We start from the raw sequence: 15,152 nt of genomic DNA on the forward strand, positions 1-15,152 counted from the left end.
TATATTATGTGTTTCTTTTCGACATCGTATGCAAAAGATATGGCGTTTTTTACTTTTTCATAACACGTTTTTGCAAAACATGTCCAAATTTGAGTTTTTTAATTTTCCTAACTAGTAGATGTAGTGACATAACTACATCTCGAAGGATTTTAATTTTTGAAGTTTTATCATTTTCTTTTGTTTTTTACAAGAGTTTGAACCTTTAGTCCCGGTTTGAGACCCGGCCCGGTTTGAGACACGAACCGGGACTAAAATAGTCCCGGTTCGTGTCTCAAACCGGGACTAAAGGTCCCATTTGAACCGGGACTAATGCCTTCCCGACGCCTTAGCCGCTCAAACCGGGACTAATGATCACATTAGTCCCGGTTCGTGATGCAACCGGGACTAATGTGAATATTGGGTTGTGACCAAAGCCCTGTTTACTACTAGTGGTTCGTCTGAAAATCTAGAGGTTTGCAAGAGTTATTAGAGGGATGGCCGGGGGCAGCGCCAGCATGGCGGTGGGGAGAAGTTGAGAGGAAGGTGGGGCGGCAAGGCTAGCACAGGAGCGCCGCCAGCCACGGGCGGCGGTGGCAAGCGGCCTGGCCAGTGGTAGCAGGCGGCGAGAGGAAGGAATCGAGCGTGATCTATTTTCCCAGGAGGAAGAAGACATGAGCAGACCCATTCGTTTGTTATCCAATGGTTGAAGTTGATCCTGGAAAATTGACTGACCCAATTCATGTTTTCAGGCGAATTACAGTTAGCCAGTCCCATTCAATACAGCTAATCAGGGTCGGCTTTGGACCAGTGCGAGAGGTGCGACGGCCCGGGTCTTCCAGTCAGCAGATGTCGATCTAGATGATTTCGTTTCTGAACTAAAAGTACTGCAGATGACATTGCCAAACACATTCATGTCAGCGGATCAGATATTTGAGTTTGTTAGAGATGCGGATTGTTATCTAAATGTCTCAATTGCTTATCGTATCCTTTTGACCATACCTGTGACTGTTGCATCAGTTGAAAGGAGTTTCTCAAAATTGAAACTCTTGAAAAATTATTTGAGGTCAACAATGTCTCAAGAAAGATTGAATGGATTGGCCATGTGCTACATTGAGAAGAATATGCTGGATGGTATTGATCTTGACACTCTCATTGATGATTTTGCGTCAAAAAATGCACGAAAGTCTCGTTTCGTTTCACATGACCACTGGAGGTCAGCATGCTATTTCTATATGGTTTTTCTGCGTTGTAACTTCCTTGATACTTGGTATGGAACAAAGACAGGGAAAATAACATATGCTTGATTCTAGTAAAAAAAAATAGTTTTATGATTTTATAGCAATTTTATATTTTCATGTATCAAATTGGATTTTTCTCTCTATTGGGCCCACTGGTCGGGTTCGCACCGGGGCCTTCAAAATCATAGAGCCGGCCCTGAGCAAAGAGAGCACACAACCGAGGATCCACAGACGCATGCCCGGTCTTGCTACAGGCAGTCTCACTCAGCTTGTAACTATCTCTGAGCTTTTTCACATGCTTGATGAGAGCCTTCTGGCCAGCAATCCCGCAGCGCGAATTGAGCGCCTTGAGGAAGCGAGTGGTGTTGTGGAACAGCCTTTGAAGCCACTGCGCCGCCCACGTTTGCCGAGGCGATGAATGAACTTGTCGATACAATCCTCGGTATCATAGGCCAGCTCCCTCAGCAACGATATCCATGCCTTCACCTGGACGCCCGGGTCTTCCAGCATTTTGTACTCTTGGAGTGCGGCGTGCATGATGGTCAGCTCGGACAGGAGAGAGAGGATCTCGCGCCGGACACCTCTCACACGGCCGAACTTGCCGGCGAGCAAGGCGGCGAGCTTCACCAGCAGGGGACCCAACACGCCAAGTGCGGCGCTCACGACCGGTGCCATTGATGGTGTGTAGCTATTCCTCTCTGCACGGCTTCTCCCTGCCGTGGGTGTTGTTTGAGTGTTTGGGGGTAGTGGAGAGAATAGGAGGGATGGACAAAAAACTCTATCACTTTAGGGTTACCGTCCCATAGAACTATCACTTTTTAAAAAGTGATTGAAAAGTATCAAAAATTTCTAATTTTGTGACTAAAAACTATCAATTTTAGATAGCAGCCAGTTTAGACAATTTAAACATGTTTATGACAGGCGGGACCCACACGCCAGCATCAACCTTCTTCCTCCTCCTCTCTCGGTGGCATTTCCTCGAACATCTGGTGTGCACCTTCGTGCCACCTCCGCCGCCCTCCACCGCTGGTGCTCGCCTGTGGAAAATCTACATCCGCCTGTCCGATGAGGCGAGGCGAGGCGTCACCGGCCCGCACCAAGCGGGGCGTCCGTCCGCACCTCCTCCGCCTCCTCTATTTCATGCGCCCACCCCCATGGCCACGACGGGCGTTGGCGTCGGGTGCCTCGCCCCCAGTGTCCGCCTGCGCGCCGATCCGGCGGCCTGGGCGTCCGCATGCGTCATCCGTGCACAGCTCCGGCGCGTAGTGCGGGGCCGAGCTCAGCAGCGAGGGCCTGGCGTCGCGCCCCGCGCAGCAGCAGCAGCCGGCCCTGCCGCTCGTGCCCGGCTCCAGCGCATCGTGTAGGGTCGCTCCGTCGCCGAGCTCAGTAGGGAGAGCCCGGCGTGGCGCCCCTCGCAGCAGCAGCTGGCCCCGCCGCTCGTGCCCGGCTTCCTCGCGCCGCCCCTGTCGGATGCCGACATGGGGGAACTCCCGCCCGACCTCGAGTCCTTCCTGACGCAGCCGCCCCTGCCAGGCGCCGGTCGACGAGCCTCCAAGCACCTGCGCTAGTCTAAAGGAGTTGACTTTCCTGCCACATCAGCACTGACAGATGGGCCCCGTATGTCATAAACACGTTTAAATCGTCTAAACTAGTCATTATCTGAAACTGGTTGTTTATAGTCACAAAATTTAAAAAAATGATAGTTTTCGGTCACTTTTTAGAAAGTGATAGTTCAGTGGAATGCAAACCCCTAAAGCAGTAGTTCTTTGTCAATCACTCAGAGAATAGCTGGGACGAGTGAATAGCTGGGACGAGTGAAGGAAAATGAAGAGGACTAAAGCAGGCAAGAGATTCCTTTGGCTGAGCTAATGAACAGCTAGCTAAGCCTGTGCTTGGTCCCTGTAGCCTGGGTTTTGTTGACTCACCTAATCACGATGGCGTCAATGGGTCCATGATTATATTTTGCAAGTAGTAGTTAGTTAGTTAGAAAACGCCCGCGTCGCTCCTCACGGGCGGCACGGGCGGAAACTAATCTCCGCCGCCGGCGCTTCCTTCTTGGCGTCTCCCCTCGCCGCCGCTGGCTTACGTCGCCGGGCAAAGCCTGCCGGCGGCCGGCGGCGGCGGGATCTTCCTCTCGCGGCCTTGGTAATGGACGTGCGGCCTCCGTGGCGGTGGCCGGTGCAGCGGTCACGGCGCCTCTGATCGACAACCACTCCTGGAGCTGCTCGTCTTGCCGGCGCGTGGGAGGCGAGGACCTGGTGGTGGGATCTCATGGCGGCCGTGATCCGTCGGCCGGTTGCCAGATCTGGATCGACCTGCGCTAGCTTCATTTCCTTCACCTTATCCCGCTTGATCTGGGCTTCGGTGTGGCCTTGCTCGCCGGATCCGGGTGGTGGGCAGTGACTGGATGGTGGGGCTCTTGGGATCGGGGGAGACCCTTGGCCGGTGACGGCGGCCACAACGATGACGACGCCGCGGCGCCGATCCACTCCTTGGAGTCTTCGTTGAGATCCCAGCAGGGATGGCGGCGGCCCGTGCACGAGAGATGGAGGTCTTCGATCAGATCTGGGTGAAAACCTGCTTTTGGCTATGGCCAAGGCCGGCGACGGCGACGCTGTCTGCGTCGTTTCCTTTCTGAAGGCATCGCCGTGGAGAAGTTCAAGGCCACTCTCTACTATCTCCGGGGGAACCCTAGATCAGTAGATCGGATGACGACGGCTCTATGGTGTCGTTTCCCCCTTGGGGGCATCATTCTTGGAGATGCACACGGGCTCGTGGGACCGGAGGACGGCGTCTTTGGTGGAGCGGTGCTTCATCTTCCACATTGATGGTGGCGGTTCTCGACGGTGTGGCGCTGTGGAGACTCGGTGTCTGATGCGCGGAGATGGACTCGCGCAGGAGGAGGAAGCTGTCTGGCGTCATGGTGGCGTTGATGGCAGAGAGGCCTGGCAAGGTTGATGCATCAACTATGCTCTGAAGATGGACCGAGGGATGATGGAGGTGACGGCCCTTGCAGCGTGCGGTCCTCATTGGGAGTGTGCCAGACCGGTGTGGGACCCAATCCAGGTAGTGGCTTGGACGGGACACCCGGCTTTAGATGTCAGGCTTTGGTGCGATGTCTGTTTGGTATTAGGCCCGGACATTCGGCACGCCTTCATCAAGGGGATAGGAGTAGCAACGGTGTTGCCAAGATGGTGATTTTAGGCTTATTGATGTATCACCTTGTATTGTTTCTGTGGATAATTAATAATATGATTGCATGCATCGTCCAGATGCAGAGGCCGGGATACATCCTCCTTTTCTAAAAAAAAAGTAGTAGTTAGTTAGCATGTCCATAGAGCAAAGGGAGGCGCGGTTACGCGAAAAAATCAAGAACAATTTGTCTAAGGCTTTGATCTATCTCTTACGCCTGTGTTTGTTTATGGAGCCGGCCGGCCGGGAAGAGCCAGGAAACAACTGGGTGGTGCGTACGTGCGTGCTAAGGACAACCAGTAAACATCGATGGACGGCATGTGCAGAAGGAGGCAATTGGTGCTGCGAGTCTTAAGCGAATTAAATAAGAACAATCCCATGCAAATGAAGAGGACTAAAGCAGGCAAGAGATTCCTTTGGCTGAGCTAACGAATAGCTACCTAGCCAGTGCTTTTGTCCCTGTGACATGAAGAGAGCCTCGGTATGCAGTGTAGTAGGAGTACTTAATAATACACATTAGGTGGGCATTGTAAGCTAGCTAGCTGTGAGGTTTTGTTGGCTCACTTAATTAATCACGATGGGTCGATGATGATATTTTGCGAGTACTAGTAGTTACTCGCTCCGTTCCAAATTACTCGTCGTGGTTGTAGTTCAAACTTGAACTACAACCACGACGAGTAATTTGGAACGGAGGGAGTAGTTAGCATGTCCATTAAGCAAAGTGAGACACGGTGAGCGATCCTATCTCTTACGCCTGTGTTTGTTTATGGAGCCGGCCGGCCGGCCGGAAAGAGCCACGAAACAACTGGGTGGTGCGTCACCAGGAAACAACTTACCTGAGAGCTTTGATCCTATCTCTTACGCCTGCGTTGTTTGTTTTTATGGAGCCGGCCGGCCGGAATGAGCCACGAAACTGTGTGTTGCCTGCTGAGTATTGCAAGGCTCACCTAACCTGTAAATCTGTAACGATCGATGGACGGCATGTGCAAAAGGAGGCAATTGGTGCTGCGAGTCTCAAGCGAATTAAATATGAACAAATATCGTGTCACGAGTGTACTCAATCGATGGTCGTGCTAATCCTCCAAATGACCCTGCGTACTTGATTCCTATATAAGTTTCATTTTTGAAGATGGTGTCCTAATCAGTGTAAGGAAATTGAGAAGCAAATGTAAATTCCAGGTCACCATTTGTTGGCATGCAGAATTGTGTATGTATAGATGTCGATTTATAGGCCTACAGGGGGTGCTGTGCCATGTCGTAGCTGGAGATCTCGTCGATTGACCATGGTGATCCAACACTTGGTGTTTGCGTCTGTCATGTCACCATATATAGGACCCATCCTATTTGATTCAGCAAATCAGCAACGAGTATTCGAATCGCAGTGGCTAATAAATTACAGCCAGTGAAAAGGCAAGAAGTGCTAACAAATTTCAAGGCCCTATTAAGAATCCAAAAACAGAAAACCCTTGTAATGTGTCCTTAAACTGAACCCCACGCTCTGAATAGTAGGAGCAGTCTTGTTCAGGTATTTGGAGAGAGATTTAAGATTTAGGGTCATGGCAGTTAAGGGGTAGATGATCATAAATCGAAGAAGAATATTTAAGCATATATGCTGGCCACAGAGCAGCGTGTATATGGCACAGCAGCATCCAAGCAGCATGATTTTGTCACTGAGCTCTTTCAGCATTCAGCTTTCACCACAACTAGTACTTCCATCAAAGTAGGATCATTCGGAATATATCTTTCTCAGAACAAGGAGAAACGTTCAACCGAGTGTGCCAACATTACGTTTCCATCATCGAGTATATTTGGCATAATTAATCCCATAACTGTAACTGAATATTAGGTCTTAATTACCAAAATTACATTACCGGAATACATGCAATACCATTGCTCAACAGAGATGAACCTTTTTCTGAAAAAACAGAAATACCACGATCCTGAATGCAAATAGAGCTTGAGTCTCAATCATCAAAAAGTACCCAATGGGAATGACCAAACGCAAATAGAGCTTGAGTCTCAATCATCAAAAAGTACCCAATGGGAATGACCAAACACACCATGCACGTAGCAAGTACTAAACCGAAGCACTCTTTCGGGGCTAGCCCTGTTTGATCTTATAATTTTCATCTTCTAATCTGGATGTAGGTGACATCAATCCCAAGCACTCAACACTACTGGAATCATCACAGACGCAGGTGCACTCGGCAAAGGCCACCCGGCGTACACCTCTCAGTCAAATAGGAATTTTCCGAGAGCCATCCGTCGGACACTCAGCAAACATTTTGCCGAGAGCCAAATAGCCCCTCTCGGCAAAATAAAATAACTTCACGGCCGCTGGTTCTGTCAGCTCTTTGCCGAGAGCCACTCTCGGCGTAACTGCCACAGCCAAGGTCCAGAACCTCCCAGCGCATGACCCTTTGCCGAGAGCGGCTCTCGGTAATGTTTCCTTCCCAGTTCTGATTCATCAGCTTTTCACTCGGATCGCTGCAGCAAAAACAAATATACAATACACAAACTTGCATTTGAAGTCACAAAGGTTAACAACAAACTCACATAAGCATTATAGAAATAGTTCACACAAGCTTCATTTGAAATCACAAAGTAGCTCTTTAGTACAAGTGCCTACTTACTAAACAACAAAGTGGTCAATTCATGTCTACATGCGACCACATGATAAAAGCAACACCACAATTATAACAAACTAAACGAGAATTATCAAGTTCTTCAATCCACTGAACCTGATAAGCCGTTTCTGGCTTGCACATTACCTAATTCAGTTTTTCTCTTCTGGTAAAGCACATATTGATTGTAATGATACTCTGTCTTCTCTCTGCTATTGAACGAGTCATGGGAGCTGCCTTCGTAACGAAGCACTTGTTCATTGCATTCAGACCATGAATCGTAGACTCCTGGACACCTACCTGTGTACACCGCATACCATTTCATTTACAAAGAAAGAGAAAAAGAGGCAGAGAAATAATGCAAGGTTAAAGAGCACATCATACATAATCCACGTAAGCATTCATCACTCATACAATCAAAATCATCACAAGTGGCCATCCAAGTCCATATTAGCAGCTACACAGCTATATCACTAAATCAACGTCAAACTATCTAGGTGACTACTCCGAGTTGTAGTCGGGAATGATGGTTGGTGGACTCAATGGCACCGGGTTGTCCCTCTCCTTACGTGGTGGGGCCTTGCCGTCCTTAGCTGGCGGATTCTTCTTGGCCAGATCCTCAAAATACTTTATTAGGATCAGCTGCGGGTTCTTCTCAATGAGTGCCGCCAAGCGGTCCTCGGCGCGCTTCTCCTTGACTGCGGAGTTGACCCTAATGGAAGCTGCATCGTCGGAGGAAGCCATAGCCACGAAATTGATCGGTGCTAACACCTTTCATCACACAATGAAAAATAACATAAGAATCGAACATCAAAGATTACTTCTAAGCAAATTAATCATGGCAACACGCTGACGGATATTTTGACTTTCGGTGATGGTCGAGCTGGGCTAGTCCATCGTGCGTGACAAAGGTATATCACAGGACGACGAACTAGCCCAGATCGATCGCCATCTTCAAAAGTCAATTTTCTTCCTCCAAGAACAACTCTCATTGACACTCTCTCACGTATATATGGTGGACATTCTCTCTGGTGGTGGTATATATATGGTGGACACTCTCTCACGGGTATTTCGACTTTTGATGATGGTCGAGCTGGGCCAGTCCATCGTGCGTGACAAAGGTATATCACAGGACGAAATGGCCCAGATCGACCACCATCATCAAAAGTCGATTTTCTTCCTCCAAGAACAACTCTTATCGACTGTTGTATAGCAGGAGGAGCAGAGGAGGACCGACCCCCTACGGCAGTGGGATGAGGGAGCCACTTAAGTTGCTCTTAGTTGCAGGTCAGCTTTGGTGGACTGGCTCAACTCTCAGATTTTTCCTCGCGGGCTACGCGGTAGCTGGTGATGAGTGGCTGTACGTGAATTAATTAGGAGCTAGATGTATACTGCTTTAGAAAACGATTTGCGTGGAAAAGTAAGGAAATTTCAATGCAGCAAGATGTCAAGTCCCGAAATATAACGAAATTTAAGCTGGCAGGGGATTGAATTCACATGCTTTCCCACCAAAGGAAACATGCATCTTTCCTGCATTTAATGATCGAGGCGCTTGTATGACCATGTGATGGCGACAGAGAAGAGTCTTCTCCGATCGAATGATCCAGGATACACATTTTATGTGGTTAATGTGCCGAAGAGCTTAGAATTCATCGACAAATCCCCCACGGACATGCTCTTCCCGCGGTTTGATCACATCTTCGAGATGTATTGCATGAGTCGGCTCGATTTTATGTTCATCCGCCTTTTTGCGCTGCATCTAATCTACATGGTCAAAAAAGAGAAAATCTCAAAAATCACGCCAGTGCTACTACTATAAAGTTAGTCGTAGCGCGGCTACCCGCGCTACTACTAGCCTTTTACCCCGCGTCAGTAATAGGGGTTTTCCTACCAGTGTCATGGCCATGATCGCAGAGAAACTGGGCTTCGTCGATGATGAGAGGGCGTTGTACGATTCTGTTTGCAGCGCCCGTACAATCCGCTGCAAGCGGTTGCCACAGCGTGTCAACGAGGCAGCGCGTGGCCGTCTATTCACGGAGATTGTGCTGGAGGCGGACACGGAGGTGGCGTAGGTGGTGGCGGACGGGAACGTTGACAACGTCAGTAGCTCTGCGTCATTCATGTTGGGCCGCACCGACTACGTGTCCGGACCGTCCGGTTCGATGGTCGACTCACCTCCATCGGCGCCGTCGACAGCCAGGAGGGGGACTCCGACAAGAGATCAGGGTCAGTTACTCTTGCTATGTTAAAAACAACCTAAATATTAATGAAAATGTCGTTTTCACTTTTACTTAGTGTACCGGGTTGAATAACGGGCTCCCCTAAAATTATCCACGGACACGTTTGAACATGCCCGTGGATATTTTGATGTATAGCGTTGGAGTTGCCCTTATTCTTGATGGACTAGCTCAACTCAACGGTGTGCATTATTTTCACTCGTAGCCTGTAGGTGAATTAATTACGAGTTAGATGTATACTGCTTCAGTGCTTGTAATCGTCGCTAGATGGTCTACGGATTTGGATGTAATTTTTATTATTTCTAGTGTTCTTTGTATTGCCATTATTGAAAATGTATAGATCGGAAGTTTTCTTTTTTTTTAAATGTATACTGATTTAGAGAATGAGTTGCGTTGAAAAGCAAGGAAAACTCAATGCAGTCCACGAAACATAACGAAGAAACCCAGGAAAAGAAAGAAAACTTCGAGGGTATGGGAGTCGTTTACGCTTTCTTCCCTGCATCTTTAATTTATTGATCCACAAGTCTTGTTGCGAAGTTGACGTATTGGTTATTTCTTTTGACGTATCTCAATGAAGTCTACAGAAACCCTATATAAATTCACCACTACTCCAGCTGTTCAATGCACACACACGGCTTCACAAACAACCCAGCCACCTAGCTCAATGGCCGCTCAATCCATGTCCGCACGTATCCCTATCTTCACACTCATACTACTCTCAGCCGTCTCGGCTTCTTCTTCCAGTCCGACCACCAACAGCAACGGGAGCGACACCGACCTTGCCGCGCTGCTGGCTTTTAAAGCCCAGCTCGCCGATCCTCTCCGCATCCTTGCCACCAACTGGACCACCGGCACGTCTTTCTGCCATTGGATTGGTGTTTCATGCAGTCGGCGAAGGCAACGTGTCACTGCTCTATCGTTCAACGGCATGCCTCTCGTTGGCTCTTTGGCACCTCATGTTGGTAACCTCTCTTTTCTCTCTGTCCTCAATCTCACCCGCACCAATCTCACGGGCTCCATTCCAGCCGAACTTGGTAGGCTACATCGTCTTATGCATCTCCGTCTCTCAAGTAATAGCCTGTCGAATGCTATACCTACTTCCCTAGGGAACCTCACAAGGCTCGAGTACCTTGGTCTATCTCTGAACCAACTCTCAGGCCAGATCCCTTTTGAGATGTTGTTGCATATGCACAACCTTAAGGTGATTGCTCTGGCCGCAAATGACTTGACTGGTCAAATTCCACCACATTTGTTCAATAACACGCCTTCCTTGACGGTCATCGATTTTGGAAATAATAGCCTGTCAGGTCCTATACCAAACACCATTGCATCTCTATCCATGCTTCAGTTCTTCAGCCTACAAATTAATCAATTCTCTGGCCTGGTGCCACAAGCCATTTACAACATGTCTAGCCTACAAAGCATGATACTCACAGGAAATGGTAACTTAACTGGAATGTTTCCGAGGAATCAAAGTTTCAACCTCCCAATGTTGCAACGCTTTTCGCTTGATGATAACAACTTTTATGGTCAATTTCCGGTAGGGCTTGCATCATGCCAGAACCTGCAGGTAATTGATCTGGGTAGAAATTCCTTTGTGGATGTTTTGCCAACATGGTTAGCCAATTTGCCATACCTTGAAATACTATTCTTGGGTTTTAGTGGCCTTATTGGTTCAATCCCAGATGCTCTTAGCAATATCACCAGTCTTACTGATCTGGACATCTCAAACGGAAACCTCACAGGAGAGATTCCACCAGAATTAGGTCTTATGCATGAACTCTCGTATATGTACCTTGGAGGCAATCAATTGACTGGTAAAATTCCAGCTTCCTTTGGCAACCTGTCCAATTTGTATTTCCTTTCTTTGGAAAGTAATCAGTTGTCCAGTCTAGTACCAACAACAATTGGAGAAAATTCGGCTCTAGTCACGCTTGATTTGTCAGGAAACAATTTAGAGGGAAACATAGACTTCTTATCAGCTCTTTCCAAGTGCAGAGAACTCCAACTCCTTGTGATACAATCTAATTATTTCACAGGCGTCCTCCATGGCCATGTGGGGAACCTTAGTTCACAGCTAATCACTTTTACTGCAGGTTACAACAAGTTAACTGGTGGAATTCCAACAACAATTTCAAACTTAACTAACCTTCAATGGATAGATCTTAGTAACAACTTCTTCACCGAGCCAATCTCAGAATCCATCGGTATGTTGGAAAATCTGGTATGGCTCGATATCTCTTACAATGAAATGTTAGGCCCTATCCCAACACAAATAGGTATGCTTGGGAGACTACAACGTTTGTTTCTCCAAGGAAACAAAATTTTAGGCTCCATACCAAATAACTTTGGTAATCTAAGTTCGTTAGAATACATCGACTTGTCCAGTAACAATTTAAATTCCATGATACCCGCGAGCTTTTTCCACCTAGATAAACTTATCAAACTAGATTTTTCTCATAATTCCTTTGTTGGTGCATTACCAGTTGATGTTTCTGGTCTAAGACAAACAAATTACATGGACGTTTCTTCCAACTTCTTGATTGGAAGCATCCCAAATTCATTCGGACAACTTAATATGCTAACCTACCTAAATTTGTCACATAACTCTTTCAATAGCTCAATTCCTTCCCCTCTTGAAAAGCTAAAAAGTTTAGCATCATTAGACCTCTCATTTAACAATCTCTCTGGCACTATTCCCATGTTCCTTGCCAACTTGACCTACTTGACTACCTTGAACCTCTCATTCAATAGTCTAGAAGGCCAAATACCCGAGGGGGGTGTTTTCTCAAACCTCACCTCACAATCTTTGATTGGAAATATCGGGCTATGTGGGGACACACGCCTAAGATTTCCACCATGCCTCGACAGATCTCCCTCAAGTAAAAGGCACTTGCTTCAATTTCTACTCCCAATACTTGCATTAGCTTTCGCCATTGCCATTTTTGTATTCATATGGACTCGAAGGAAACTTAAGAAAGCAGATGGTGAAACTTCTGTTGATCCAACTAATGTCTTAGGACATCAGATTATCTCCTATCGTGAGCTTATTCGTGCCACTAATGATTTTAGTGAAGAAAACTTATTGGGATTCGGAAGCTTTGGAAAAGTATTTAAGGGTCAATTGAGCAATGGTTCGGTTGTGGCGATAAAAGTTATTGACATGCGGCTGGAGCATGCCATCCGAAGTTTTGATGCCGAGTGTCAAGTGCTTCGCATGGTGCGACACCGCAATCTGATAAAGATACTCAACACATGTTCCAACCTTGACTTCAGAGCACTAGTGCTTCAGTACATGCCCAATGGCAACTTAGAGATGCTCCTACACATGTCTCGGAGTACAAGGTGCTTGGGATTTCTTGAAAGACTAAGCATCATGCTCGATGTGTCGATGGCAATGAATTATCTACACCACGAGCACTACGAGCTTATATTGCATTGTGACCTAAAGCCTAGCAATGTGCTGTTTGATGAGGAGATGACGGCGCATGTGGCAGACTTTGGGATTGCAAGATTGCTTCTAGATGACAGCTCCATGATAAGTGAAAGCATGCCTGGAACAGTTGGGTACATGGCACCAGGTACTAAATTAGCTAGCACTTATTATCTTTCTCAACCAAGCACTTGTTAAAACCGTTGATAAAATATATGGATTCACTCAAAACAACAAGGATAAGGTTTAATTTCCATTTATATTTTGTTGAGCAGAGTATGGGTCGCTTGGAAAAGCATCAAGGAAGAGCGATGTGTTTAGTTATGGAATCATGATCCTTGAGGTCTTCACTAGAAGGAGACCCACTGATGCTACATTCGGTGCACAACTAAACCTTAGGCAATGGGTTCATCGTGCATTTCCCGCAGAGCTTGTCCAGGTCATTGATGGCCAGCTACTGCAAGACTCCTCTCTTTCTAGTTGCGGCTTGGACAATGGCTTTCTTGAGTCGGTATTTGAGCTAGGTTTGGTCTGTACCAGTGACTCGCCTAACCAGAGGATGACTATGCATGATGTGGTTGTGGCGCTGAAGAAGATCAAAGCCGAGTACACCAAACATGCAACAAAGATGTCACCTTATGCTACACAATGATCCCTCCCTCACGCCAGCTTTCATCTCATATATAACTATGTATGGACCAATGTATCCATTCCTGTGCATTTAGAACAATCACAAGCCTTTTGAGATGGGCAGGGAGGAATGATTGTTCGGTTGTATTGTACACTTGGCATGTATAGTTGTTTAATCATGGCTTTCTTCTGGCCGTGTTGCTATGTCTGCCACGTCTGTGTTGCAAGGCTTGCCACTTTCTTGTTGCTAGATAGTGTGCAGGCTTTCGTCCAATCATCGGGTAATTCCTGGGCATGCGGTGCATTTCGTTCTAGTCACATCGCTCCACTTCGAACTCTGTTGCTATGCTCGCCGCGTGGTACACCCATCGGCAAGGTGATGATTGAGAACGAATGATTGATGCGCCTGTGACCTAGGAAAGGATGAGGATCCGCAAAAATCAATTTTTTTAACTTTGTCAAGGGGGATCCCTACCTTTATATTGATCTCACAAAAGAAATTGAACTGGTTTATGTGGGAATCCAGGTTGAAAGCCGTGATCCAGTTCTGCGCATGACCATCTCTTCATGTTCTGCGCAGGGAAGACAGTAATATGCTCTTATATTCAGTGGAATATGAGAAATTTAGCCCTTAATTATTCAATGGCATGGAAATAAATTTCTCGAGTACAAAATGGAATTTGCGTCTATCATCTAGGTACTGTAGAACTGTAACCGATGTCATCTTCCCAGCGCCAGGCATAAATGTTAACAGTGACGGTGAAGAAAGTTCTGCACTCGACTAGCCAGCAGATACAGCTGCAGATATTTGCTATTGATGGACTGTATTGGACTGCATGTCTACATTCGACTTCTCACTGGAATTCTATGTCGAACCTGCCTGTATCTTGAATTGTATGCTCATTTTGATTGAGTATAACAATTCCAATTCACATACTCCCTCCGTCCGGAAATACTCGTCGGAGGAATGGATGTACCTAGATGTATTTTAGTTCTAGATACATTCATTTTTATGCATTTTTTCGACAAGTATTTCCGGACGGAGGGAGTATTATTTTGATTGAATATTTTTTAAATCACAAAAAAAAATTGAAAACACAAATAATTTTAATAATGTCCGTATGCTATTTTAAAAAACTATTAAGAGGTAAAGAAAAAAATATTTCGAAATGTTGTAAATATATATATTTTTAGACATTTTATTATTTGGAAAATATTTCGAAATATGCTAAATATATATTTCAAATATTGTAATAGTGGGGCTTGCATTTCTCTAAGGCGAGATATCAATGAAACAAGATGGATATTATATTCCAATTGTTATAGAGCTAATTTAGACATGATACTAACATGGGTGAGCAAATTTTACAGAAACAGGGCCCACAAAGTAATGTCCGTGATTCAAAAGTAGTACATGTCTAGACAAAATGATTCATGTGGTGGAAGGTTAGCATTATAAAAAATATGGTTTCTAGGAAAAGTGAAACATTGTAAGAAACTGCTTCATTTGTAAGAAACAATCTGTATAACCTGGAATTTAGCGAAATGAATGTGAGGGTGAGATTCCTAGACAAATTCAAAGTTCGTAGTGCGAGCGGGTCTTCTTCAGTGCTTTTGAATTGTCCTAATTAGGAAACAACATGCAGATTAATGGCCTTTAAATATGACACAGACGACTATGATCCTTGTGCGGTTGGCCCAAACCAGTATGAACCCACGCGCGTACCCTGCAGGTGCAGATGACTGACGCCGGCTGCGAGGGTTTGGCTCACAAGCGGAGCAGAGGAAACAGAGCAGTAAAGCAGAGCTGCTGAGGAAA

General features: G+C 46.4%; 1 protein-coding gene across 1 annotated transcript; it reads left to right on the top strand.

Moving 5' to 3' along the window:
• The first annotated feature begins 9,931 nt into the window (after nucleotides 1-9,931).
• Nucleotides 9,932-13,422, top strand: LOC119306838 (putative receptor-like protein kinase At3g47110). The gene is made up of 2 exons (XM_037582959.1): nucleotides 9,932-12,851; nucleotides 12,979-13,422. The coding sequence occupies exons 1-2, from the start codon at nucleotides 9,935-9,937 to the stop codon at nucleotides 13,353-13,355; spliced, it is 3,294 nt and encodes a 1,097-aa protein (XP_037438856.1). The 5' UTR covers nucleotides 9,932-9,934; the 3' UTR covers nucleotides 13,356-13,422.
• Nucleotides 13,423-15,152: the final 1,730 nt, after the last annotated feature.

Source organism: Triticum dicoccoides, chromosome 5B (genome assembly GCF_002162155.2).
Source record: "Triticum dicoccoides isolate Atlit2015 ecotype Zavitan chromosome 5B, WEW_v2.0, whole genome shotgun sequence".
In the NCBI taxonomy this organism is placed as follows: domain Eukaryota; kingdom Viridiplantae; phylum Streptophyta; class Magnoliopsida; order Poales; family Poaceae; genus Triticum; species Triticum dicoccoides.